This window comes from Electrophorus electricus, chromosome 7 (genome assembly GCF_041902795.1).
Source record: "Electrophorus electricus isolate QZ-2024a chromosome 7, ASM4190279v1, whole genome shotgun sequence".
Classification (NCBI taxonomy): domain Eukaryota; kingdom Metazoa; phylum Chordata; class Actinopteri; order Gymnotiformes; family Gymnotidae; genus Electrophorus; species Electrophorus electricus.
The window spans coordinates 28,390,570-28,418,363 of NC_137503.1; the positions used below are offsets into that span (position 1 = coordinate 28,390,570).

The following is a 27,794-nucleotide window of genomic DNA, read 5'->3' on the forward strand; positions in this document are numbered from 1 at the left end:
AAATTAATGAAACAAAGTTTTTGCACACTGGTTTGGGGCTTTCATTTGATGATAATGATGAAATGGCTATTATAATGAATCAATAAAGGATAAATTAACATCATTTAATATTTTAAAGTCAAAAACATTTGTTTCCACAGTCTATTTATTTTTGTTGCAGTAGACTATATATTATTTACCATAACCCAGTTTGGGGGGGATCATAAAGCCATAACATCTTTTCACATTTTCTTGTTTCAAGTAACATGGTACATGGCCTTTCAAAACCACACCTGGCCATGGGCATTTGATTTGTCTTTTTTATTTGGCAATATAGCTTAGTTTGAGCTTTTTGTCACAATAAATGGCTGAGTCTTAAGAAGATTCTATTAAATTGATATCTGTGGATTTTGTCTTTTCAGGAAAGTCAAAAATACATACCTAGCTCCCCTTCACAGTGCATCTTATTTTAAACTAGCACGGATACATTTTATTATAATGTTTCATTAAATATAACAGTTCAAGAATTTGTATTATCAGCTTATCATTTATGACAGGTCTATGGTTTACTGTAATGGGTTTATAATAATGTGTTATTTCTCTATTTGACGTTCCCTGTTATGCATACATTGAGAGTGAATGTGAACAGAATGTTGAGAAACCAAACAGGACTGTAAGCTCTCCCAATAATAACAGATATTTTAAGCAACCTTTATTATTATTATTATTATTATTATTATTATTATTATTATTATTATTATTATTATTATTATTATTGCGATATTTGTAACGTAAAGTCAGTTCATGAAAACAAAATCAATAAATAAAACCGCTGTATATTCATGCATTTCATAGCAAATGACAATCCCGGTTTGTCTTGTCTTTTGTTTGTCACGCCGAGGAACTTTAACCAGGTCCGTCCTTATATACTGACGTCTTTCAAGCGACTTTCGTTTCCTTCAATTGCAACCCGGAAGTACACTAGTGCTCAGCTTTTTGTTTGCGATGTTATTTTTCTTTTGACAAAACAGCGGAGATGGGGGTAAGATTTCATTATGGCTATATTAAACGGAATGTAAAATATTAATGGCGATCATATGAAAATAGTGTTACTGAAATGTAACCCGCAACAGCATTAGGTAGTGTGTGATTGCTAGGTTAGCGATTCAGTATCCAGCCAGCCAACAAGCCAGGTTAAATGAATCGGTAGGCTAGCTAACATAGTTTAGCTGGGTTGTTGCAGTGGCACAAACCGCTGGAAACGTTTAGCTAAGGATTTTGATAGCCAACGCTAGCTACACTAGTGACGAGCAAATGCATTTTGAACACAGTATGGTCAGGTTTAGATTGTCAAATAAACTAGCTAGCATTGATGGTCGACGACTACTTTACACGTTCCGTATTTCCTCTAGCTAGCTAGCGAGCTACTGCAGTTAGCTAACCGCTAGGTGTATATCAGAGGTCGTGGGATATGCCCTAACGATTTCGGTCCGAGTCGATGATTATGGATTTTTTTCCAGTATAAAATCTCACGCCTGTCATTTGCCTAAAACATGTAAACTCAACGTGGAATGCAAGTTGTTTGTAGTTAATTTTCTATGACAAATTGAGTGGTAGAGTTAGTGTCTTCTCTTTGGAACAACAAGTTAATGTCTTCTCTTTGGAATAACATCAGTTAGCTCCCGGAATGTTTGTTCGTGATTATGGGCGATTTTTAAAAGTCTCTCAATACTTAATATTTTTCCTTGTTTAGGCTTTTGGACATCTTGCCCAAATTTTTTGACAGCAGTAATGGCCAGTATCTTCTATTTCTGACCAAGTCGTCACGTGTCCATGTCATCGTGGTATCTATCATAGTGCTCTTTCGATCACCTTTAAATAAGATAATTCTAGCCCTGATACACAACATAAATTTTAATTTGCTGTCTTCTTTACCGTAGATCATACAACTCTGAATCCATGCTTTCTGATGAGCTTGACTCCAAACCTGAGGTATTCGCCGCTTAGCGCATTGTTTTCGATTAAAAATGAAACAGTTAATGTACTGTCAGTATGGGGTTAGCAACGCATGTTTTATGTTGTTTCTGCATCTGGCTTATCCCTTTGTGAAGCTGCTGGTTGAGTTTGTGCAGAACGCCTCCATACCCTTGGGCCAGGGTCTGGAGGAACAAGACCCCAAAACACAGTGTTTACCTCTCCTTGCCTCTTCAGAGAACTCCATATGCAGCCAGCTAGACCTTCCAGGTAATTTTGCATTCTAGTCCCAGTTAATCATCAAAACACTTGCTCTAGATGTCTCAATTTGAGCTGGCTGTGTAGTTGTGTAATTTCTCAGATCTTGCACTTTAAATTTGTACCCACTCGCTTTTGTGCATCATGTTCTCATCAAATGCTTTCTTGAATCCCTATCTCAAGAGAGTGCTCTTAGCCATGCTGCATCCCCATCACTGTCAGAGTTTGCTCCAGAGCGCAGCCCCCTGGTAGTGCAGCTCCAGCCTCATTCCCCAACACAAACTCCACCTGCAATCCTCCAAGACCTCCACCAACCAGACAGCACCTCATATGTCCTCCTCAACCTTGCCAAAGGTAAGATTCCGTCTGTTTTCAATATGACTACGCTTGTTCACATGAGTTTGGAAACTGGAGTAGCAATGGTGGTAGCAATTTAATAATGTGGAATTTGTCTTTTAAAGAAACATTTTCCTTTGTGGTAAAATAAATTAAAGTCACTGTACAACACACCTGATGATGCTTTTAGTCCCTTTAAAAATATTTAATTCTTGAGTTATCTTCTAAAAATATAGTGTGTAATTAGGGTTAAAGGACAAAATGACTATACATTGGTGCAGCATAGCCATAAACCTTCACCTAAAATAGGACAGATCAGGTGTAGCCAACACACAACATATTTGCCTAGTGAAAAACCTTCAATGCTTCTTGTACCTCTCATAGCCAGAGCGCATGAGATTTGCACTTCTATTATGTAAATTCTTCCGCCCCCCAAAAAATGTAATGTCTTATGGATGTCTTCATTTTTTAATAAAATCTATCAGATTTTATTTACTTTATTTGTATAGCAGTTTACAAAGGTTTGGGATATATTTCAGAATTTGCATGTTATTCAGTCAGTCAAGACATTGGGGCTTGTTGATTCAGTGCTGCTGATCTGACCTTTCTATCTGGTTTACCTTTAGGTCAGACCTGGTGATGAGAGGTGGTGTCTGAATTATAAGTTTGGGGTTATTTTATGATATAGTGTAAGCACCCCCCACCCCCCAACTGAATGTTCTCAGCATGTTTGGCCATGTCGTGTCTCTCTTTTTGAAGGGCTGGCGCCCTCAGCAGAACCCCTGGTGTTCGTACAGGATGATGTGGATGAGGCAGAGGAGGAGATCTCAGCAGGGGAGTGTGCAGACGGAAGTGCCCCATGGTACCTGCGGGTGCAGGAGCTGGCCCATGATAGCCTGATAGCTGCCACGCGGGCCCAGCTGGCTAAGGACGCCAGGGCTAGTAGCAACAGTAATGTTCATTATCTTGTCTCAGCTTTTTAAATTCAGAGTATCACTACTGTACAGTGATTTTTGCTGTATTTTATAACTTAGAAACACTATTGTACAGAAACAGTAGGATCACAATACTGTTGTATAGCCCAAACAATCACAATGCTCCGCACTGTCATTATCTAGGTGACCATATCCATAGCTACCAGTCAGAGGGTCCAAAAAAGGAGGCACTGTCACGAAACAGTCGTGCATCAGCAGAGAAGATTCTGAGGTGTCCTTATGAGAACTGTCATAGGACATTTACCTGGCCTGCTCATCTAAAATACCACCTAAAAACACACAGGTAAACTGAGAAAACGGTGTAGCCTACAGTATTTGACTAGAACTAAGCTTTAACTCGATGGCATTCTGCATGTATAGTAATGTGTGTTTGTATGTCTCAGGAACGACCGTACATTCCGTTGTGGAGCTGAAGGCTGTGGGAAGAGCTTTTATGTTCTACAGAGACTGCAGGTGCACATGAGGACACATAATGGGGAAAAGCCCTTTATCTGTAATGAGAAGAACTGTGGCAAGAAGTTTACCACTGCTGGTAACCTGAAGAACCATAAACGCATCCATACTGGTAGGCTTTCAAGCTATAGTTAGCAGTGAATCAATCCATTGTAGACATGCACTCAATAGATCAGAAAAGCTTTCTAAAATTCATGAAACTTAGATTCCATTAATTTATTCCAATTTAGCAATGCTTCCAGCTAGTTTATCTTTACTTGCTACTCATCCTGTAATGGAAGCTTGTCGTTTTTCTGTGTGTTAGGTGAGAAGCCCTTTCTTTGTGAAGTAGACAGCTGTGGACGATCTTTTGCAGAGTACTCTAGTCTTCGCAAACACATGCTCGTGCACTCTGGTGAGTAAGAGTATTCCCCATGTACAGAGTTAAGTTATAAATGGTTTTGGAACATGAGCCATTATACTTATTTAAGCTCAGTGAAATTTAGCAGACGGTACTACTTTAGAAAATGCATTTTTTAAAAGTGGTGATTCATATTTTTACACCCAAACAAATATATGTCATACCACTGGAAAGTATCAGGTTATTGAAAGGGAGAATAAAAAGCTTGAAATTGATCAGATCTTAAGCTGGATATCAGCATGCTTAATGCCATTGTCTTGTATTGTCAGGGGAGAAGCCTCATCAGTGCTCTATATGTGGGAAGACCTTTTCTCAGAGTGGTAGCAGGAATGTTCACATGAGGAAACGACATGGAGAGGATGTTCTCAGCTCTGATAGCAGGGAAACGGGTAACAAGATATCACTTTATGGCAAATTATATTACTGTCAATCTGTAGTATTATCCACAACAATTACAAGCTATTGTGACGCTACACATTAGTCACTCACTTCAGTGTATCATAAAGAAGAGGAAATGGAGGAAAAATGTTAGGCTAGAGGACCTCTCACTTCGTCAGATTTAGTGATTGTTTATGATTGGCAGGAGAGGCACTGACTCACAGCAGTTTGCTGGAGGCTGATGGTGCTACCAGTGACTCCATGGTAACTATGACAACAGTTGTGGAGCCTGTTAGTCTTCATCATGCAATGCTGAGGGGACAAGGTAAACTGTCTGCCTGCTTCAGACAATCCGATAATACAACTGATATATACACACTATTCTTTTGTAGTTATATTTTGTTTTTATGTATTTATGTCCTCAGGTCCTGCAGACCCAGTAGTGGTACTCTCTCCACCTCATGACTTGGTCACCATGACAACTGGAAGTCATGCTTATGGGGAGGATGTTGTGGCATTGCTATAGTAGTCTTTGTAAATAAAGTAATTAAAATAAAAAATTGCATGTGTTACCATTTTTTTTCATGCCATTATCTAATGGTTAGGAGAAAGTGCAAGAATTTGGTAGACTCAGTTTAATAACTTTCATATAACATTTATAAATATTTCTATAAAGCAACCAACCACTATTTGTTACAAATGCATATGAGGTACTAAACATCTCAAGGTCAATCTGAATTTTTTTAAAAAAATTTTAACCAAAGGCAAATTCACATTTAAAACAAAACTGGCATTGTGTATTGAAGACAGTTGATCATTTTCAATTAAAGAAATATGTATGAAATATAAATGTGTGAACTTAGCCAATGTGTTTAGTGTGACACATCCATTGAATGACTTGAAATGAAATTAGGTTTCAGTATCCAAAAAATAGATTGTGACTAAAAAAGGCAAGGAATATTTCTGGACAGAGTTATGAGTGGTGGACAAAGTTTCAGATGCAAGGTATATGATGAATAAAATGTCAACATTCTCTAACACAGCTCTGACATAGATATAATACATTTTTTTTAATTCTCCAGATTTTTTGTTTATTATTTATTTTGGATCAGTTGGAACAGATACAAAAGGTATGACAAAGAACAGAATTGATGTTTGATGTGTAGTGATAAATGTAGTGTAGTCAAAATCTATCAAACTTGTTCTGAGTTCTGCTTTCATGTTTGCCTAGACATGAATCAGATGTGTTCAACAAATGTTATGCAATAACTTCATCATGTCTTCTTCCCTATTATGTATAATTGCTTGTTGTATTGCTTACATTTTTATAATGTACTATTACCTGTTTGTTTATGCATACCAAAAAGCAAAACGGTATCTGTATAGCTGATACAGCTAACAAAAAATACTGGGGGGGCTATTGCTACAAAAGTAACTTAAGGAAGTCTGTCAAGAGCTGGAACAGCTTTACGTTCCCTCAGAGGGGAAAGTATGTGTTCTGTGTGATGTGTTCTAAGTAACTGATAGCGGCCCCCAGTGCCCAGCTGGCTTCTACGTTGTTCACCTTCTTGGTCAACTATGAGAAGAAAAGTGCAAGATACAAACATATATATTAAAGTATGCTATACTGAAAACTCATTATACTTTAAATGTATATTTTAAAAACTTTTCCCTTTCTTTTTCTCCTTATTAGAGTTCAGGTGTTTCAGATACATTTGCTAACATGCATAAAGTCAAGCACAAAATCATGCAATTGCAATAGAATGTATCGTAATAAAGAACTCATCGTAAGAAGACACTGCCATAGGATGCTACCTTTACCATATAAAAACACAAGCATGTGTACTTTAATCTGAAGAACTAATTTTTAATTTAGTGAACTGAAATTGATGTGATTACTCCTACTCCATCTTGGCCTTTAATATACTGTATTTTTTAATCAGCCAAAAGCTGCACCTGGACACAGCTAGAGTGTAGCTGCCAAAGCCATACCTCAAGGGCTGCATTTTCCTGGAAGCCATAGCCATCCTTCAGTAGACAGGTTATGTATGCAAGATCCATACAGAGGAAGGGGAAGTCTGGATTATATAGGGACATTCTGTTGCACACTGTAAACGAACGCATAATTTTTGTCATTGCGTAATATTTTTCAAAGGCCTCAATTGTGTAATTGTGAATTGTGTAATTAGCCAGATTTAGCAATCCCAGACCACATCAACCTGAGCATAAAGAGCGAAAGCTAAGTTCCTTACCCTCTTTGGCTTTTTTCTTGAAATCTAGAACCTGCAGAGTTCCTCCTTGTGCTTCATCTGTAAAAAAGAAAGTTTCAGCAAGTCTCAGTGCCAGTTCTGACTTATGACTCAGACATGAGCAATAAATGGACAAGAAGTGATTAAAAAGGTAGTCCTATGCACACTGCTTGAAGTTACTTTCAAGATGTTTATAACTAGGATAATACAATATATATTCAACTAATTTTATTTTTGATATGATATGATATGTTCCTATACAGCTCTATTATAGTCTAAGTAACTCTCACCAATGAGGTTTGCTTCAACAGCATGATCAAAATAGTAAGAGAAGGCATAGAAGACAGAGCTGTCTTTCAGCTCATATGGCTGCTGGATAATTCCTTTCACAACCTTCAGCATCTCCTGGTAACAGATCTTGTACCCAGTGTTACCTGATAATGGCATGGGAAGTCAAAATGACACTGGTAAAGTGAGAACATTAAATGTGTTAATGATTATATAATGAATCTTGCTTTCTGATTAATGCATCCTACCATCTGAGATTCCATTGACTTTGTATGTGAACCCTCCAAAGCTAAATTCTCCTTTGTATTGTTTAGGCAGGCAGAAGGTTTTAAAAGCTTTCCGTTCCAAACCTGAAACAAGACTACAAGACCTGAAATTTGACCTTAATGACAAAGGCTGAACGCCTAATTCTGATGTATTTATGGGCCGACATATTTAGTTGCAAAGAAATGCAAATGTTGTACCTTCTGAGGTTAGAGCACCCATAGCAGCAAGACGAGCTGCTTTGATTCCATGCCCAAGGGAACTGGAAATAGATGGAAAAATGCCATGTGAAATATGCTACATTTTCTCTTAAATTTTTAGCATGCAAATTTTTGTTTTAAATGTTTAAAAAAACAAACAAAAAAAAAAAACAAGACAATATTTATTCCAATTACCTGTGTGTGTAAAGCTCATAAGTTGTGTTAAATACATCAAACCTTGCTATATAATCAGCTGGAACTCTCTCAATTGTTTTCTGCAAAAAATTGAGCATGATGATAAATACACTGTTTTTAAGCAATAACCGACAAATGCCTGACAGACTCTGGATTTAGAAGTCCATGCAAAAAAGACCAATATACACCTACTTTTGACTTGGGAAGGAAGGTGATTTGAGTTGAACCTCCACCTAAATCTAAAATTCCTACAGTCTTTTTTGTCTTGGGGTAAAGATGGCCTACAAGTACATTTTTAAAAGCTATTAATTTAACATTGTATGGTGTTTTTTCAACAGTGACAGCCCAGTCAGTAAAGATAAAAGACAGCAAGAAAAAAGAAATAAAATATAGTGCCAACAGTAATTTAGCATTTTGATACAAACATAGGAGCAAAGATTGAATCATTTTATATTTGTGCAGTATGCGCTTTCAGAATTAATAAAAATGAATGTTTTCTCAATGACATCTCAGTGACAACTAGATTCAGAATCACCTGTCAGAAAGTTTAATGTCACCCAGGCCAAGATCCCTATAAAAAATAAGAAAGATTTATAGTGGTCATTTAGAATTTATGACCTAATTTGCTTTATAAGTCTTAACATGTTTATGCAAGTCAGAACAAGTTTTTAATTTGGCTACAAAAACCACAACTTATTATTTCACATCACATAATGACGCTATTATTAGTTAGGCCCCTAATGACACAAACCAAACTTGTCAAACTGCAGTCCAAAAAAACAAGAAACAAAACCAACCTACACCACAATTTAGGTAATCCACACTTATCTATGACATGTCCCTTCTGATGCTTATAAGTCTTCATATGGAAACACTCACAGGACCAGTTCGTTTGTTTTCATGTCTTAACTGGATAGTATCTTGGTCTGTTTAAAGCTAACCTTGTTCCAAGTTTGTTTTGCTGACAGCACTCTTATAATCAGCCACCTTCAGCACATATTTAAAGTGCCTAATCTGTATGGGCCAGTAGACATACCTTCATTTGTTCCGCTCAATATGCTTACGCTATCAGCAGGTACATAAAACGGAGATTCATCAAACACATTTTGAACCTAAAGGAAAGAGCATATTGAGCCCTTTGGAGAACAATGCACTCACTACATATACTCAAGGTCAGTATATATAAACTTTTATCGACATTCCTTCAAATACTTTGTATATACTGGAATTAGATGTTACTTCTGGTCCATGGTGCAACACATCATCATAACACCGGTTATAGGTTTCTAACCTCCTCTAGTAGAGCATGAGCTTTGGCTGGTGGCAGCAGTCTCAGTCCTGCTGTTGCCTTCAACACTAATGGGGTTTGTTTCCACACCACACGAGGCACTGTGTTCTTGGCAATCTTTAGCAACTGCCGTACCATGTGCCCAGCCTTGAATTAGACATATACACTTCAGCACACACCTTACTGGTGAGGTTTTGGACACCCCCTGCCAAAATCTCTTTCTCTCTCACACACACACACAGACACACTCTCCCTCCCTCTATATATACACATACATACATACACACACACATATATACATACATATACACACACACACATATATATATATATATACACGCACACACACGCGCGCATGCTCTCCCCCTCTATATATATTATATATACATACATACATATATACATACATACATATATACATATATGTACATATATATATATATATACATATACATATATATATATATATATATATATATATAAATATACATACATACACACTCTCCCTCTCTCTCTCTGATTATATATGTGTGTGTATGTATATATGTTTATATATATATATATATATATATATATATATATATATATATATATATATATATATATATATATATATATATAAACATATATACATACACACACATATATAATCAATGTTATTCACTTCACATGTCAGTGTTTTAATGTTGTGGCTGATCAGTGTATATGGGAGATTTATATTAACAGAAACTAACTCACATATTCAGGCATGTCAGCATAAGCAGATAAACCAGGCTTCACAGAATCAAACTTTTCATTGTCCAAAATGGGTAATCCTTCTAGAATGCAAACATAAACAAAGAAAATCACAACAAACCAACAGGAAATCATACAGTATATAACTACACATACTGTCTGTGCACAACTGTCTACAGTGCATGAGATTACATTACAGTGCAATGCAATTACAGTGCATGAGATCATTGAGCCTTATGATCTTTCAGATACTAGCATTAGGAGCCACATTGGAAAAAATAAGCAGTTGGGCATAAACCCTTACCTCGGTCTTTCTGTATGAAGGTGTAGACATGTATACGTGTGCCAGTACTCCCAGCATCAAACATGATCCCATAGAAAATCCGGCTGGCATTGGCAGGGCAGGTAACCGAGGAAGAAATGCTTCCGAAGCTTGCTGCAAAATCCAGGCCACTGTCCACATAACGATGGGCCCCTGAATCCCTTACCAGAATCCATAAAAACAGCATAGGCAGCACAGGACACATCCTCACTGTAGCCATGCAGCACAAGCTATCTAATTACTCCTGTGGATGTTTTTAGAAAACAAAGAGTTGTCAGACACATGGTCTAGCTCTGCTAACAAAATAACACACAAACACAAAGGCACACTGTCAAATATGTCATGCAGTAGGGGGACAGAATTATAACCTCTTAAATATCCATGTAATAAATAAACAATTTAACTTGTTAACATTATGTTTTTACTGCAATTGATTTGATACATTTTGGCTCTCATATTTTAAAATGCTGGCTACTATAAAAACTAACAAGTCAAACACCAGGTCTACAAATCTGAGGAATTCAGACTTTTGTAAAAAGAAAAGCTTTACCTATCTAACTTATTGACCAATTAAAATACTGCAGAGGTGCTTAATATAACAAGGTTATCCATCCCAAAGGTACCTTTAGGAGATTCCCTTAAGTTTACCACACATTTCTATTTATTTAAAGAATGCTCCAAATTTTCACCAACCTACATTTGGACATTATTTTTAGAGATCATACAATAAATAATAGGTAGTGAAAATAAAATGCAATAGTTACACATATCACCAACTGCTAGCAATTTAAAGTGCTGGCATCTATATGGAAACTTCTAATTTGCTAGTATCTTTTAGAACTTTTAATTAGGGGGAAAGCACTTAACATTAACAATTACTTTGCAATCACTTATTACTAAAATACAATATTTTCAGCATGTGCAAATATATATATATTACATACATACTACATATAGGCTACATAGTTACACTGATTACATATAATCAAGGACAAATATACCCATATAAAAGATCATAATTTTGGTACACATAAAACGATTTATTTTAGTTATTTTTGACTTAACATTTAGCAAACGCCAGTGATATTTGTCTCAGGACAGTTGTACTGTATCTTAGAATAGTTTCCATAGAGTGAAAAGTATGTAACTAAGTTATGAAGTGGCTAATTAAGGGTCACTGAATGGTTATTAGTGATGAGTACAGTTTAGTATAAACTAAATACAAAGAAACTTAATATTGCTGTAGCAGCATTTTACCCAAGCAGTACCCAAGCCTGGTATAACGCTTTTTCTTTTTTTTTTAACAACTTATGCCGCCACTTTGCTCAAAAGAAGGAAATGCAACATAATGCAGCGTACATGGGGGCATGTTTGTGCTGTTTGGACGCGTTTTATATTTGCTTATAGTTCGTGGAGTTACTTCTTATGCAAACAAGGTGGGGGTTCATTGAGTACTATTTTCATGAAGAAATAGCTACCTAAACCCAAGATACATAGAATACCATAGTTTTGTGTATTTACCTTTCAGAAAATCAATGACGTGGCAGGTGATAACTATTTTTTTCTATTCTCTTGGCTTTGCCTCTCACGCCTCCTGGGTCTTCTATCATGCTAAAATGAAGAATCAACTAACTAGCTATCTTGTCAATCTGCCAAAATTGTCGGGTAAGTCCTTAATCATCGTGTTTGGTTTGTGAATTACCTTGCTCGCTAGCTAGTTAGCTAGCTATGTATGTACGTATATCATAACACTTAGCAAAGCATGTTAGCTAGTTCGTCCTACTGGTAAGGTTAGCCAAATGCAGAGTGTAGGCTAGCTAGCTAGTGCAAGTTAAAGGTTAACTTAATGCTAATGTCTTCCAAGCTTTCTATATAGCTCCAACTATGTACCTACAGTGCAATACAGCTAGGAAAATCCAAATTCCTGTTTACGTTAACGCTCAAGTCCAAGCCATTCCGGTTATAAAATGGAAAAAATTGTTTTTCGTTCGGCTAACGCTTAGCCACGGTTACCTTAGTGGATACACTAAAATAAGAAAACGATGAGGGCAAACGAAGCTCGTGCAGTGTACATAGACGTTATACGAGCGTGACCGGCTTTTAATCACGTGGTTATTGCGTTTCGTGAGCCAGCCTCCTTGCACCCATTTGTTCAAGGCACTAACTACAGAAGTTAATTTAATTTTTTATTTACCAGTACAAGTATGCAGACCAGATTTCTACTGCGAATGGTTAGTCCTTTTTTTATTAATGTAAACCATTATTTTTTTAAACGTTTAAACAAATAAATGTTAAAAGCTAGCAGCCGTCGTTGAGTAAATCCAGTAGAATTCTGTAGAATTATGCTCCTGGGGCTACATGAAGTGAAACAAATGGGGAAATGTGTTTCAAAGAACATGACATTAATTCTGAATGCTATTTCAAGACTCTTAGCGTTTTTGCAGAACTAATGGTTTTATTACTGTGGAAGGTTCTGCACATCACTTTTTAACTAGATAGGTTCTACCGATGAGGTAGACTAGCACACATCTGCAGGTTAACAAAAACAGCTGACATTGCCGACCTTTAGGAACAACAAATCACGTGGCTTCAGCTACTAAAAACATTTACAACTACATATGAAGTTTATTGTTTTCGACCAGACATTAATGTTTAGAAGGGGGGGGGGGGGTGTTTAACTGTCTTCAGTCATGGTTCCAGCAGCAGTGGGATTTTCTCTTAAGGATTCAGAGAATGGTGACATAAACAAAAAATATTCTGTGAATGGCAGCTCGTGAGAGAGGGGGAAAAAAAACTTGTCAGAGGACGATGGTTTGGCGCAGGGCCTCGAGCTGAGCTCCGTTGTACTTTCGCATTTCTATGTTAATATTTATGAGCTGCCTAGCTGCCCGTCATCTTTCATCTTTGGTTTTCACCTTTGTATAATCACATTTTTAGAATCCTGGTAAAAATATACTACTTGTTGGCTTTGAAGTTCAAACTTGGAATATCTCCATGTTTAGTTAATTAGCCTATGGCTAGTTAAATAAATATGTAACACGGTGGATATAATATTGATAATGGGGGTCGCCTACAAAATCAAAATATAGAAAAATACTGATGCAGCCAGTACGATCGGCACATTCGAGCTAAGAAAAAATGCGTGCAATTTTGTGTCTTATGGCTGACCTCCAGAAAACCAGAAGCGAAAATATATGCACACAAATTGCAGAATTTACCCAGCGGTTGATTACAATGGCACATCATTTTAAACTGAAAACGTTATTCAAATCGTGTTGCTCTGAGCAAGAATAACAGAGGTATATTTATTGGATTTGTCTTTTCTCTGCTTTTGAAATAATCCAAATTCTTCACCAAACGGGATGTGCATTTCCTACTGGATTCTCTCACCGCCCAAAGGTTTTGGCCAACCTGAACTACCTGAGGAAAGCACCTTTTGTTGGTTGACATGTTCCTATGGCAACACACATACTGCAAAAAATGGCGTTCCTTAGATGGACTTGCCAGGATGTAGCGAAATGGATAGAATCTCTTGGCTATCCCCAGTACACGGTAAGTTATTTTGTAGCCAATGATTAGACCTCCTGTTGTATTGTTAAATTGGATACGCGGTACAGAATAACTTCTGTCTAAGTTTAGTAGGCTAGCTAACCTAACTAGTTAGCTAGGTTGAATCTCCTAAAATTTAACTAAAGAATGTTCCGTAGGTTAAAACTGTCAATGATGCTGGTTATATCTTACAAACTAGTTGGCCTTTCCTGATTCTTTTGACTTGATTGCATGTTAAAAATAAATAAAAGAACCTATTTCTGTCTTAATATATAGCATTTGCTACTATAGAACACCATTAATAGAAAAGGGCTAGAGCCTTCTCCCTCCAGATATAGTCTGGACAGCTTTTTAATAATGCGTTGTCATCACTGTCCATTTATGCATTGCTAGCATCATGTGGGAAAGAAACTCTTTCATCCCCATCAGCAATATCTGTTCCTTCCACGCCAACTTAAAACACTGAAACATTACTATAGATGGTGACAAAGAAGTGTTATGTTTCTTGTCATCTTGATACAGAATGAGAAACCTCTTTTTAAAATATGACATATTGATTGTTTGCCATATTGTTTATTGTAGTAAAAGAAGTAGAGATATTCAAAATTGGTGATAGTGAAGGAAGGTTTCCAGAGAAACAAGGTTTTGGACAGAGGTTCTTCATCAGCTGTGCAAGCAAAGTGCTTCTGAATTAGTAGGAGGATGAACCAGTTTATATACGAAAAAAAAAAATCTACTTTTTTACTACAATTCCGAATATTCTTGTGTGTGTGTGTGTGTGTGTGTGTGTGTGTGTGTGTGCGCATGCGTATGTGCATTTGTACGCATGCATGTGTAAATTGCTTACAGGAATGTTTCACTGAGAATTTCATCACAGGCAAGAAGCTGGTTTTTGTAAACTGCAATTATTTACCACGATTAGGAATCACTGACTTTGAACATATGAAGGTATGGATACAAGGCATGAGCTGTGAGCTATTCTACTGTTGATCATATTGATTTACCTTCTCCACATTGTTTTATATGTTGTACAAGTTAGGTATGACATCCAGGGTATGGAAATACAAGAAAACATTATTTAAGGGTTGTGTATGCAAGGCTAAATATAGTGTCGATTAGCTTTTTTCCCTTTTGTTGTCTGCCAGTACTGTTACTTGCATGTGAACATTTGGAAATATAAGATGAGCTTTTCTTCTTTGACTTATTCATGGCATATGAATTGAATACCTACCACATTTGTCATATTTTGATAAACCATAGGTGGACTAGGATTTTTGGAAAGTCTTAAAACAACAGCAGTGACTTATGGTGGTGTTTTGATTCATTTAAACATTTAAATTTGTTTAATGATCACAGAACTGTATAGATAATCATAGCTGTGGTATCTTTAAACTTTAATTTGATTAATTACAACTGCATTTCTCGCATCCTTTGTGCCTCAGTTACAGCTCATCTTGAACCACCATCCCTTAAGAGACATGAAAGACATGTTTTAACTCTTTTCTGTGATAGCACCCACAGGGTAGAATGAACATCCACTACCTATCAGTACAGTAGATTACCTACCTATTCCCACCTCTTCAAGAAGCACTTGAATAATTCCTAGCCACTTTAATGCACTTGGCTGATCACTTGCTTATTTACATGTATACTTTTAAATATGTTACTTGAATGTGTTTTACTTTTGCGTATTTTGTCTGACAGAATTCTGTCTTAATAGTATCTTTAGACTCTGGCCAATTTCCTAGCACAAGAATTTCTTCCATGGAGACAACAAAGAAGGTTGCTCTGTACAGGAGTGTCTGCTAAATACCGTAAATGTAAATGAGATGCTTGCACCCAGTGTTTCTTCTGTAGGCTGTCTCGGCACATGTCCGAGAGCTGCTGGGCATCTCTGAGCCTCTGTGGAGTCGGAGTATTGCAGACCCTCCATGTGATGATATGGGGATGTTTCTGAAGCTGAAGAGCAGGACTTTGGAAAAGGCAGATTCCTTCACCTATACTCAGTTCATCAACAACCACAAGTAAACAAGTGTGGATGAATAAAAGAATAAAGAGATAAAATAATTTTCTCGTGCTCTCTCTCTCTGTGTGTGTGTGTGTGAGAGATATTTTCAGCAATGCATCATTATTGCAGTACAGCTGTAAATGCTCTTAATCCACTGATGTATAATAAAGTTCTTAAAGGTCAGTGTCTTCATCCTTTTTTCATAAATGTAATGTAGTTTTACATTTATTCTAGTATTTTGTTGCTTTCTATTGTAGAGTTGTATTTCGTGGTTATTTTGTTATAAAACAGTACATTGTGTGCATTAATTAAGTACTCCCTGATGTGATATTTAATTTGTTCTTATTTAGGTTGGTCCAGTCAAGCTTAATGTTGATGCTTAAGTGACTCCATTAATGTTTAGAATTATAGAGGATACAGGAATGATAGGAAACCCTCCAGTAAACCTCTTCAGTAAGATTAGGTTTTACCTGCTGCAGCTGCAAAACAGCAGGAATTAACAAATGCCACAACACCACTTTAGAATGATTAAATGGTGCATCTTTTCCATAGTAAGATCTTTCTTAGCCTAGGTTTGGAATATTTATGCCCACCTGAAGGTTATGTTGTGTGACAATATTGGGGGGCATATCATATGTGACAAACCTATGATGCAGGGATAGAGACACCTGCCCCATCATTCTAGATTGACACTACTGGAGGCCATATTTTGGGCGGGTGATATACTGAAAACATCTGTCTGCTGAGATGCGATCCGAATTCAACACTAGTCGCCCTGTCTCCTAATCCCTGGCGCCACAAAGGCGTTTTCTCTGTTAAACCGGCGCATGCTGGCGTAATGCGGAGAGACAGGGGAGCTGCTGCGAAAACAGGACGAATGTGTCTGAGGATTTTTAAAGGCAAAGAGACATTTTGTAATTAGGATTTCTTAGAGGTCCCTTTTTGTTAGCACATTATCTCTCCTACAGCGATGGGTTTCTTTAAGGATGTGCGTGGATTCCACCGATATTATTTTATTTAATTTTTATTTGGGTCATACTAAAGGAATAATTACCAGTTGGACTGGACAGAAATGCTGTGACTTGCAAGGTAAAAGAAGGTTTTGGCGTGAACAGTGAGCAGTTTCTCGCACGAAGCAAGGCTGATATCTTCCCAAGGTAAATTTTCATTAGGCGTTGCAGGCTAATGGTTTCTTTCTTCCCACAGCTGCTATTGGTAGGGAAAATTGTTTGGTGGAGCAATCGATGAGAATTAGCTAATCAGTAGACTATTTTGGAAGGTGTGTCAGTTTTGAAAAACTGAACAAGAATACCCAAAATATCCCCTTATAAAGATTGTACTCTCGCACAGCTGCAAGGTCACAAAATTCCATTTACCTGATGGAAGCGCAGCTGAAATGTAGCATAACACCGCGGTTTGCATGCCAAATCGTCTCCTACCCTACAAATCGAGTTGTAATTTGAATGCATATATGGCAATAAATAACAGGCTTACAACCTATCCTTAATATTAACTTGCAAGCTTAATATCTTATTTCCTTCTCAAAACAATGTGCCACTCATTACTTCTTCATTATGAGGCATCCACATTTTGTGCACCGATATGGTATTTATTATTATGGTATTTAATACAATCACACACACACACACACACACACACACACACACACACACACACACACACACACATATATATATATATATATATATATATATATATATATATAGAGGTAGATTTATGTTTTGGCGACAGGGAATAATCACCTATTAAAGGTATTGTATGGCAGATTGACCTGTTCTAAACCATATTACTTCTCAAACCATCTTCAATGTATGATTTTTAAAATATATGTTTCAAATATTGGCTAGTCTACAAGATTTAAGGAAAAATTCTGATGGCACCGTGAAAAAGAACCTTGTTGGGGAAACCACTGATATGAGGTGCTGTTTAGAGCTCATCTCTTACAAGTGCACAATACTGTGCTGATTACACTTAAGCCCTTCAGTTGCATGGTTCATGTAAGTGGTGATACCCCCTTAAAGAATGCACATTAAATACACTACTAGACTCACCTGACAATGGTCTTTTATTCGGTCATCTGAAGTTGGGCCATGTCAATTTAGGTCACAAGGCGGAACGATCCGTTCTTAATCTTCAGACTGCATCATAACTGAAGGCAATGTATATTACAGGGTCAGCAAAAACAGTAGGACACAGGTTTCATTCTCAGAGGGTGATTAGTGGTGTCTTTTGTGCTGCTAATATGCTGCTAATGAGAAATAAATAAATACTTGATTTTTGTGTCTTGATGTTAGTGTGCAAGTATGCTCCATTAGCACTACATATACACTGCCTCAGTGACTAGGCAATCCATGAAAGTCCCCCTTTAAACATGAAGCTTGGAAACTCCCAATTTTTCCTAACAATTGGCCCCTAAATTGGTTGTGTTTATATGTGCAGTTCCCATTTGATTCGTTCATGTTTGTCTGCTAGCTAGTGGCTGGTTATAGTCAGTGAATACAAATAAATTCTTACATTAAGAGTTGTCTGGCGGTCCATTGCTCTTTAGCCCAAACTATGTTGCAAAGACATCTGTAGAAAAAAGTATTTTTTACAGTGAGAAAACCAAAAGTATTTGAGTGCTGCAGTCTAAAACCTGATCCCAGATGGCCCTGATACACAACACTGTGATGCAGGGCACAGCCTGTCTAAAAGGAGAGCTCTGTAGAAGATATAATAGCCCTGAAGCTGCGAGAAATTTTCTGTTGTCGGTCTTAGGTGTATAATATTTTATCAGCAATCTGACAGGATTTCCTGAAAAGCCATTACAGTACAGTATGCAAACACTGATGCATATTTGGCAAACGGGCTGTCCTCTCTGTACTTTCTGTATTAAGGTATTTAACATCTTTTTTAAACCACACTCATAATCAATTCAATATCAATATTGAATCAATATTTCCAAAAATTAAAAAATCCCAACAAATATCTTACTACTGCATTGATGTTTAATTAAATCTTGAATGAGAAAAAAGGGATTCTGAACAAACCAATGCAATGTTTCTGTTTGTGTGTGCATGTGTGTGTCAGTGGGGGAGGGTGGGTACGGTGTTGTTGGGAAGCAGGGCTCACTTCAGTTCCGTGAACATGGAGAGGTAATTTTGGCTAAAGCAGTCAGCTAGTTGATACACAGAACCAGCAGCAGTTCAATAAAGTGGCACAATCTGAAGCACATCAGCATGCTAATAGAATGTCATTATCAGGCCATTAAGCAGTTACATGACAGGTCAGTTTCTTGTTTTATTGGGAAAAGGCATTTTCACAATCACATTGTTTCTAAATTTAACAAGCTAATTTAAGCAATGGTTAAAAGGGAGCCAGATGGCACAGTTGTATAGGAAGCTTTACGTTTTAGGTTTGGTTTTAGTCTTTAAGTAAAAAGCTTGTTTTACTTTAATAATCTCCTACATTTTGTGAATGTGATGTTACAGGTGTAATAATCACGATTAGATAAAAATCACAGGTTATCTCAAAAAAGTTCCATTTCATGACTTATTTTTACACGTTGGTGTTACTCCATGTCTCTCATGAAAGTAATCATGATGTTTGGTAGTCAATATTTCACAATCTTCACATCAAGCAACTTTTGTAACTCTAATAAGTTACAATAAGTAAGACATAGTGACATAAGTGACATAGTAAGATATTCAGATTTAAAAGATGAACCTCTGATGAACCTCAAACAGTGAAAATCAATCTACTAAGAATGTAATGCATTCTGTGTGTTTGCACACAGCATTCAGAAGCTAGAAGATTCTTCACTACAAAAAAAAAAAAGATCAAGATGGAATTAAATTGCAGGCAGCTTCCTTTATAATATATGCTTTTCTGTATCAGAAATAAACATATATGGTCTCATGTACATACGTTCTCCATTCTTATGCATATACTAAGCCCACCATGCTAAATCTTAGGTTGTATTAAATGTTACATCCTTCTCAAGGTTATATGCCTGTCAGGAATCATTGAATTTATCCCTCGACCTACAAGCTATTGTATAGTCAGTAACTTAAGCAGCAGTAAAGCATTATGGAAAATCAATATTAGCTGTACGGCATCTCCCTACTGACATGACATCTGTGCTGATCCCTTCCTTTTGTGTCCACATGATCTTTGGAGATATCAGCCTAATTTCGATGAGTAACTGGATGGGCAGACAAGTCTTTCATCTCTTTATGCACAAAGATGAAAAGCAAAGCATTACCATATCAAAACCCTGCACCAGTGCAGAAGAGACTTCAGTACAACTGCCCCCAGACACCTTTTTGCATGTGTTTTAATTCTGATTTCTTGAGACTTTATGGTATATGACAAAAGAAGGTTACAGTATTTGAATGGTATGGAACATTATGCAAGTCGTTGCAAAGATTGGCATGCACTATACTAGAGCTGTACTTCTATCAGAAAACATGACCTTTCGAAAGTTGTTTTTATTGCCCCTTCATACACTGTTTATTTTGATAAGCATGACATCCACACTGAAAAAATTCTGGTCCTTCTCTCTTCACAGGTGTGTTATCCAACAATAAACCCAAATGGAGACTCTATTTGTGTATTTGATGGTCATTATCATGGCAGTGAAAGCCCAGAAGATGCAAATATGTCCCAAACGTTGCATCTGTCAGGTGCTGTCTCCCAACCTAGCCACCTTATGTGATAAAAAGGGGCTGCTTTTTGTTCCCCCAAACATTGACAGACACACTGTTGAACTGCGGCTGGGTGACAATTTCATCACAAGCATCAAACGAAAAGACTTTGGCAACATGACCAAACTTGTAGACCTGACTCTCTCTAGGAACACAATAGGCTCTATCGCACCTCATGCTTTCAATGATTTGGAGAACCTGCGTGCCCTGCACCTGGACAGCAATCGTCTTACACGCATCACAAACGATACCTTTAGCGGCATGTCCAAACTCCACCATCTCATTCTAAACAACAACCAGCTCACTCACATCCACATTGGGGCCTTTAATGACCTCCTGGCTCTTGAAGAGCTTGACCTCTCTTACAACAACCTAGAGAGTGCCCCTTGGGTGGCCATCCAGCATATGACTAGCCTACACACCTTAAGCTTGGACCACAACATGATTGACTACATACCGGAAGGGACGTTTTCAGGACTCTCTAAGCTCAAACGGCTTGATGTCACCTCCAACAAGCTCCAGAAGCTTCCTCCTGATCCAGTCTTCCAGCGGGCAGGGGTTTTGGCCACCTCTGGTGTTCTGGGTCCATCTTCTTTTGCTCTGAGCTTTGGGGGGAACCCGCTACGCTGTAACTGTGAGTTGCTATGGCTGAGGAGGTTGCGACGAGAGGATGACCTGGAGACATGCGCAGCCCCACAGCACCTCTCCGGACGCTACTTCTGGACTGTTTCTGAGGAGGAATTCCTCTGTGAGCCTCCCCTCATCACTCGCCACTCACAGGAGACACAAGCACTAGAGGGCCAGCACGTTACGCTGCGCTGCAAAGCACGGGGTGACCCAGATCCCATTATTCACTGGATTGCCCCTGATGGCAGGCTTGTGTCTAACTCGTCCCGAACAGTGGTCCACAGTGATGGTACGCTAGACATCCTCATCAGCACAGTGAAGGACTCTGGCTCTTTCAACTGTGTTGCCTCCAACCCATCTGGAGAGGCTCAGCAAACTGTGGTGTTGCTTATCACCAAACTGCCACATTTTACCAACGACACAAGTCTAATACAGGAGCCTGACCCTGGCTCCTCAGACATAGCTACATCAACCAGGATGGGTGGAGATGGTGACACTCCTATAACCAACACCAAAACTGGACAGGAGAAGCGGGTATTGATCTCTGAAATCACATCCTCTTCAGCCCTAGTGAAATTCAACTTGCAACGGAATATTCCAGGAATTCGGATGTTCCAAATCCAGTACAATGGCACTTATGATGACTCTCTAGTTTATAGGTAAGATTGCACGTATAAATTGTTTTATATGCTGTCATATGCCTGTTTGGAAGTAACGTTAGTATTGGTCGCAGAAAAAACCCCAATTAAGCTTAATTTACATCCTCCATTCTAAACTGGAAGCATTTTTGGAATGATGTACAGTGTGTGGGATATGTACAACAAAGTGACAGATACAAAACTCCTACTTGATTAAAACATAATATAGAATCACAGACAAAGACACTTGAAACAGACCCAAACCCAGAAACAGCCCTTTTATTTGGCAGATAACAGAATAACAATTCACCTTCAGTGTTCAGAGAGTCCTCACTAGGCCCTTAAGCATCTTAATTGGCTGAACAGACTATAAGACTAGGGTGGAAGATGGATTATGGACTAACTCAGCAGCAAAACCTTATACATTCAGCAGAGGTTAAACAGCTCACAAAAAGAGACTTGACTACATGAGAGCTTTGAGATTCATGAGCACCAGTGGGGAACTGTTGGGCTGTGGGCCAGTGGCATTTGATTTAGTGTAATGAAGCACAGCAGGAAACGAGATGCATGTACTGGGTTAGGTTTATTTAACAAAGAGATTACAAACAATTCAGACTATTACAGATTCAGCAAACTCCAAGGGATGATAACTGCTGACATTGATACTCAGCCATGTAGGTGCAGCAGGATAGGCTATTTTCAATTAAACAAAATAAACAAGCCAATATCGGTATATGGGAAGGTAAACAGGGAATACAAGGAAATATCATCTCAGAATCTGACTTCACAGCTAGGGCAAGCACAGGAGTACAGATACCAGTCCTAATGTGTTCCTAAAAATGAGCAGGTGCAGGTAGGGAGGAGGGTCCAAGTGTAGATGGGTGTCAGAGCCCGGAGGCAATGCAGAAGTTACGGAAAAAAGTGTGATGATTAGTAGCCATGTTTTTTGCTTACTACAACTTTTAATTCAGAAAGTCTGTGAGATAGACAGTATTATTTACAGAGTGAGTGTAAGCTGTTAACCCCATGGTCAAACATGTTTCCTTGCAGAATGATTCCCCCAGCAAGCAAAAACATCCTGGTCAACAACTTGGCCGCCGGGACATTATATGACCTCTGTGTGCTAGCCATTTATGATGATGCCATGACTACCCTCACGGCTACGCGTGTGGTGGGGTGTGTTCATTTTGCCACAGAACCGCAGTACCTCCGCTGTCACTTCATGCAGTCCCAGTTCCTTGGAGGCACCATTGTTGTCATCATTGGGGGAATCATCGTGGCCTCAGTTCTGTCTTTCATCATCTTCCTCATTGTGCGCTACCGATTGTGCAACCAGGAGGGGGTGGATAAGGGCATAGAACTGGGGGACATTCACTCCCAGTCCAGGAGTGAGCAACTGCAGGGCTGTGGCATCATCAAGTCCATGTCCAAGCAGGTCCTGGGCACAGAGAGGGATTCGTGTCGGAAGGTGTCCCCCCAGCTGGAGGCTGTGCCCTCCCCAGCACCTGGGCTTGTGCCTGTGCCTCGGCCAGCCAAGCCCGCCCTGCCTGACTGCACCGTAACTACCTCAGCTACCAGTCACAGCTGGCATCCTGCCTCGCCTGGATCACGTCGCCCACCCCACGCTGCCTCACTCAAGCCCGCCAGCACGCTCAAGCCTGACATGCAGGCCAGCATGGAACTCGACAATGCCAACAAGAACAACTCGACCAAGGCACATACCACATCCACCCAAGTTCGCGCCTACTCCACCCTGGTGACCCCAGTTTCCAGGCAAGCTCAACTTGAATCCTTGCACAACTACATGACAGTTCCAGTGGGGTGCATGAGAGTGAGCCGTAGGCATTCTCTGAATGTAGACTCCTGCAAGCAGACCATCTACGCAAGTTACCAGCAGCAGACTGGCAGCCTGCGCTCCAAACGCAGTTTATCCATGAGTGGTGGGGATCTGCCCCAGCTGGACACTTCAGGCAGACTCCATGGGAAAGACTCACTGTCTCGGTCCGAGTGGGTTCTAGAAAGCACATTATAAGGACTCTTTTTTTAAAACTTATTGCATTGTTTTTGGTGAACTTACAGATCATATTTTGATCTTATGTCTTATGTCAGACTGCAAACTCAGACCTTTTAAATTTTTCAGTTTCTTGGACATGACACATTGTGTGGGCAATGTTTTATAAAGCACAAATGAATTACCATTTTCTGCGTATACTAAAATAATCCCATTGACATGTATATTACTTTGTTATATGGAATATTAAATAGAGTACATCGTGTAGAAACATGTTACATTGTGTAAAATAAAATGTGAAAAGCCCTTTTGTTTTCATCTGATATTTAAATGATTATGCATACCAGTGCAATTAAGTTTAGATAGGATTTTGTAATGAAATCAAGATTCCATGTATATTATATATTTACTATAAACACTTATTTGCTAAGACTTTATAGACTAATAATTTAATCACTACTGTTTGGTGATCAGGCATGCTTACACCTTGTTCAGGAAATGTTACAAAATAACATCACAAGACTATTACAATGGCTATTTACATAAATCATTATTGCAATTATATTTTTGAGCAAGAAATTAGTTTTTGAGAAATATTTGTGTTATACTTCTATGCATTTTCACTTTCAAATGTCATTCAGCAAAGCTTACTCAGTATGAGCAGTCCATATTTACACTGCTGCCATTCTGTTCAGGGGTATGAGATATTTAACTGTGTCTATCATATGACATTTTTTGCTAGGACCTGAGGTTACAGACTACATGACACTTGAAGGTGTATCAGAGTGTATTAACAAAGAAGCAAGCAAAAGCTGCTCTCAGAGTCCATGACTTTAATTCAGATTTTATCTCCAGTATAGAGAGATATGCTCTGTCTTGCTTGGTGGAGGTAATGTGTTTCATCAAGTAGAATGTCAGCAGTGAAGGTTGTGCTGTAATTATTTTTAGAAGTGTTAATCCTTTTCTCCCTTGGAGGCACCAAGTAGGAGAGGGGATCTCTCACAAGTCTTGGCTCTCTGGGTTCCTCTGTTTGTTCAAAGCAGTGGCAAGAAGGCAATGAAAGGGGCCATTTTAGTCCCAGGAGACTCCACTCCCCTCCCTGTAGCCCTCTTACTTACACAAGCAGCTGCCCTAAAATTTCACAGCAGAAAGGAAGCCTGCATCCACAATTGCAAACATTACAAGAAAGCGCAGTCAGTGGATTCTCCCTAAGACATGGTTTTAAAATATCAATGACTTGGCTAGCATTAAAAACAAGGCAAAGCAAATTTATTTATATAGCACTTTTCATACACATGGCAATTAAAAGTGATTAAAGAAGATTTGTGTTTAGCTACACCAGAAGTTGCAGGTTACATTTTAAGAGGCCAAGTATGGTTAGACAAATGCAACCATCTAATGTGCTGTTGAACAAATTATTATATTAAAATTATGTGTTAAAAACTTTCATGGAAAGTGATTAGAGATTAGTTCATTCATGAACATCAGGAGGACAGGGTTATTGCTCCTCATGCTCATTATCAATATTAACATGCTGCACACCTATGTGACAGTCCCAAGTGGGCCCCCCGAAGGTCACATAAATAAATGATGAGTATCTGTGGCAAGAGCATCTCTTGAAATCTGACGAGGAACTTCTTAGCTCTTAGACTACATTTCTGTCTACTGTAGAATACATTTATTTCCACAGATCTGGCAATGTTTGCAAAGGGTCAGTAATTACCCTGCCACATGGCATAGTGTTATTTCAGCACTGATCTACCAAGGCTATGATAATGGGAGTTTAATTTTAACTCTACTCATACAGGAGACGAGTCAACCACTTCAGGTATTCATGACTTCAAGCTTTTCAATCATCATTTTTTGTTTTTACCAAAATAGAAAAAAAATATCTTGTTACAATTGTAGGCTATATTCACCTGTTAAAAACAAGCCAGGTTTTATGAATCATCAGTTAATAACATTCCACATGGTTTCAACTGTCTGTAATTTAATACTGCAAAATAAATCTTTGAGTAGAGTTTCTGCAGTCAGCTCCCTCACATTTATCCCTGTATTAGCATCATATATCTATATGAATCATGCATATGACCCTTTTACCAAAAATGCATTTTTTTCTGTGAATGGCATAGGATATGTTCAAACTAAATGTGTACATTATTTTATGGTTTGTCTGAAGTTTGTCACTTCTCTTTTGTCACATCAATAGCACAGACTTGGTCGTTGTAACATTATTCATTACCCAATTAAATATCTACAATGAAGAAAGAGAAAATGACTGATGCTATACAAAATAACTGGACTTGCATACCTGTGGAGACATTATAAAATAATAGATGCAGGAGCAATTTCAAGCATTTGCATTATTAATGAGGGAAAATGTGCTCCGAATGAACATCCTTGTTAATATTGAATGTGATTACTCCTTCTGGGAAAGTGCTGTCCAAAACTTAAGACTAGGCCAACAAGGTCTGTTACAGAACTCAGCTGAAACGGTCCCGATCCAATATAGTATATTTGTAAAAACATTCATCCTTAAAACAGCACTGAAACAACCTGATAGACTGCTCCTAGCTCAGTTCATTTCTTTTGTCTGGTCTGTACTATATACTGTTTCTGTAATTGTGTATAATTACAATATGATTATTCAAGATAATTGCAGATTTTTAAAAGGTTTTTAACTTGTGAAGTCAAATTTATTTATATAGCGCTTTTTACAACAGTTGTTGTCACAAAGCAGCTTTACAAATGTCTGAGTCCAACTGAAGTGCACACCAGCAATTTTACATATTACATATAATAATTAATTTTGTGGTTTAGGCAGTCTACACTGGCACTGAGTTGTTTTTAAATGTAAAATATACCTTTGGAATTCATGATGCTTAGCATACATTTGCTGATAACCCAATAATAGTAGGCTTTTGACACATAATACATTTCTTGATAATTTGTTATTAGAATAAAACCAATGGAACACAATCAAGTAAATGTTTCCCTCATGCATCTATTATCAGTGTTCAAGAGCTAAAGGACAAGCGATCATCCACTTATCAATGCATTAATCAATTCTGGCTGCACACAGTTTTTTCTTCCTCTCCACCTCCATGGAATTCAAGGGTATCTACACACAGCCCTTCCTGACTCAGTTTCCTTGGCAACATATTTCTGCATGAATATATGTGAAATGCAGGCTTTCCACCCTGCAATGACACACAGGATTAATCTATGTCAGAAGTATTTTAAAATCACATCTCAGACACATTTAGCTTTACACAATGTGCACACATTCATACACACAAACCACATCTAGACAACACCCTCTATATAAAATATTTACATCAGATTAAATAATAATACATTATGAAGGGAACAAATAACTTATGTAAGATTGCTCCACCGATATCTACTTTTACAGACTGAGGTGGCACATTCACAAAAACAAGGTGAAGGAGGAGGGTGGTTTGACATGGGGGTGAAAGGCTTATAGTAACCAGGCAGTAGACATCTGTGTTTGAGGTGGTTACAGCTGGATGCTTGACTGGCATCACAGGCATGACAAGTAGCACGTTTGTTCACTGCTACCAGTGACAATTGAAATAACCAATTGCCTTGCAAAATGATCCAAATCCAAACAAACACAAGAAGCTATGCAGAGTCCTCTAGGTGCTAAGGTGACACACTACAATAACACAGTAATGCACAGGTGACACAGAAAGACTCCTGCAGCCTCACACATGAACGCACACATGTGAACCACAAACCAGGCATACCCTGCTGTCTGCTCCTTAAGAGACAACAGGAAATGTGTGCTGCATCTGTTTCCCAATAGGAGGCTCATTTACTGCCTGAATTCCAAATTCATACTTACACAGTATTTAGCCAGTCATTTGACAGGCCTTAAAACATCTGTGCATCTTTGCATGAATAGATGAGTGAATGTA

General features: G+C 38.2%; 4 protein-coding genes across 9 annotated transcripts; 3 read left to right on the top strand and 1 right to left on the bottom strand.

The window, feature by feature from the left end:
• The first annotated feature begins 926 nt into the window (after positions 1–926).
• Positions 927–5,342, top strand: znf410 (zinc finger protein 410). The gene is made up of 12 exons (XM_027031420.3): positions 927–1,021; positions 1,733–1,823; positions 1,920–1,971; positions 2,091–2,223; positions 2,395–2,565; positions 3,307–3,498; positions 3,666–3,825; positions 3,926–4,107; positions 4,300–4,389; positions 4,665–4,784; positions 4,979–5,098; positions 5,199–5,342. Exons 3-12 carry the CDS (start codon positions 1,939–1,941, stop codon positions 5,297–5,299), a joined length of 1,302 nt encoding a protein of 433 aa, XP_026887221.2. The 5' UTR covers positions 927–1,021; positions 1,733–1,823; positions 1,920–1,938; the 3' UTR covers positions 5,300–5,342.
• A 136-nt stretch (positions 5,343–5,478) lies between these two features.
• Positions 5,479–12,947, bottom strand: entpd5b (ectonucleoside triphosphate diphosphohydrolase 5b). Of its 4 annotated transcripts, none has more exons than XM_027031176.3 (14): positions 12,209–12,947; positions 10,297–10,558; positions 9,996–10,075; positions 9,261–9,404; positions 9,006–9,081; positions 8,505–8,540; positions 8,162–8,250; positions 7,970–8,049; positions 7,775–7,836; positions 7,559–7,660; positions 7,313–7,456; positions 7,026–7,082; positions 6,766–6,881; positions 5,479–6,349 (listed from the first exon to the last, which is right to left on the bottom strand). In XM_027031176.3, exons 2-14 carry the CDS (start codon positions 10,532–10,534, stop codon positions 6,251–6,253), a joined length of 1,323 nt encoding a protein of 440 aa, XP_026886977.3. In that variant the 5' UTR covers positions 10,535–10,558; positions 12,209–12,947; the 3' UTR covers positions 5,479–6,250. The 4 variants fall into 4 exon arrangements, with proteins under 4 accessions (XP_026886977.3, XP_081573371.1, XP_026887051.2 ...); XM_081717245.1 differs by having other exon boundaries at positions 5,480–6,349; positions 10,297–10,445; XM_027031250.3 differs by having other exon boundaries at positions 5,480–6,349; positions 10,297–10,475; positions 11,836–12,947.
• LOC113591780 (sterile alpha motif domain-containing protein 15) lies at positions 11,634–16,054 on the top strand. 2 transcript variants are annotated; one of them, XM_027032463.3, is made up of 5 exons: positions 11,634–11,750; positions 11,937–11,979; positions 13,714–13,866; positions 14,713–14,811; positions 15,721–16,054. In XM_027032463.3, exons 3-5 carry the CDS (start codon positions 13,771–13,773, stop codon positions 15,889–15,891), a joined length of 366 nt encoding a protein of 121 aa, XP_026888264.3. In that variant the 5' UTR covers positions 11,634–11,750; positions 11,937–11,979; positions 13,714–13,770; the 3' UTR covers positions 15,892–16,054. The 2 variants fall into 2 exon arrangements, with proteins under 2 accessions (XP_026888264.3, XP_081573379.1); XM_081717253.1 differs by lacking the exon at positions 11,634–11,750 and having other exon boundaries at positions 11,843–11,979.
• A 555-nt stretch (positions 16,055–16,609) lies between these two features.
• lrfn5b (leucine rich repeat and fibronectin type III domain containing 5b) lies at positions 16,610–26,192 on the top strand. 2 transcript variants are annotated; one of them, XM_027029613.3, is made up of 3 exons: positions 16,610–17,028; positions 20,442–21,863; positions 22,893–26,191. In XM_027029613.3, the coding sequence occupies exons 2-3, from the start codon at positions 20,467–20,469 to the stop codon at positions 23,872–23,874; spliced, it is 2,379 nt and encodes a 792-aa protein (XP_026885414.2). In that variant the 5' UTR covers positions 16,610–17,028; positions 20,442–20,466; the 3' UTR covers positions 23,875–26,191. The 2 variants fall into 2 exon arrangements, with proteins under 2 accessions (XP_026885414.2, XP_081573359.1); XM_081717233.1 differs by lacking the exon at positions 16,610–17,028 and having other exon boundaries at positions 20,462–21,863; positions 22,893–26,192.
• The last annotated feature ends 1,602 nt before the right edge of the window (positions 26,193–27,794 follow it).

Excerpts from the sequence above, each read along its gene's own strand:
- znf410 (XM_027031420.3), top strand. The coding sequence starts at position 1,939 with ATGCTTTCTGATGAGCTTGACTCCAAACCTGAG. Across the intron at positions 3,499-3,665 it reads CGCCAGGGCTAGTAGCAACA|GTGACCATATCCATAGCTAC; the intron begins GTAATGTTCATT and ends GTCATTATCTAG. Across the intron at positions 5,099-5,198 it reads TGCAATGCTGAGGGGACAAG|GTCCTGCAGACCCAGTAGTG; the intron begins GTAAACTGTCTG and ends TTATGTCCTCAG.
- entpd5b (XM_027031176.3), bottom strand. The coding sequence starts at position 10,534 with ATGGCTACAGTGAGGATGTGTCCTGTGCTGCCTATGCTGTTTTTATGG. Across the intron at positions 9,082-9,260 it reads CTCATGCTCTACTAGAGGAG|GTTCAAAATGTGTTTGATGA; the intron begins GTTAGAAACCTA and ends TCTTTCCTTTAG. Across the intron at positions 6,882-7,025 it reads CAAGAAAAAAGCCAAAGAGG|TGTGCAACAGAATGTCCCTA; the intron begins GTAAGGAACTTA and ends GTTCGTTTACAG.
- LOC113591780 (XM_027032463.3), top strand. The coding sequence starts at position 13,771 with ATGGCAACACACATACTGCAAAAAATGGCGTTCCTTAGATGGACTTGC. Across the intron at positions 13,867-14,712 it reads TTGGCTATCCCCAGTACACG|GAATGTTTCACTGAGAATTT; the intron begins GTAAGTTATTTT and ends AATTGCTTACAG. Across the intron at positions 14,812-15,720 it reads CTGACTTTGAACATATGAAG|GCTGTCTCGGCACATGTCCG; the intron begins GTATGGATACAA and ends TTTCTTCTGTAG.
- lrfn5b (XM_027029613.3), top strand. The coding sequence starts at position 20,467 with ATGGAGACTCTATTTGTGTATTTGATGGTCATTATCATGGCAGTGAAA. Across the intron at positions 21,864-22,892 it reads GATGACTCTCTAGTTTATAG|AATGATTCCCCCAGCAAGCA; the intron begins GTAAGATTGCAC and ends GTTTCCTTGCAG.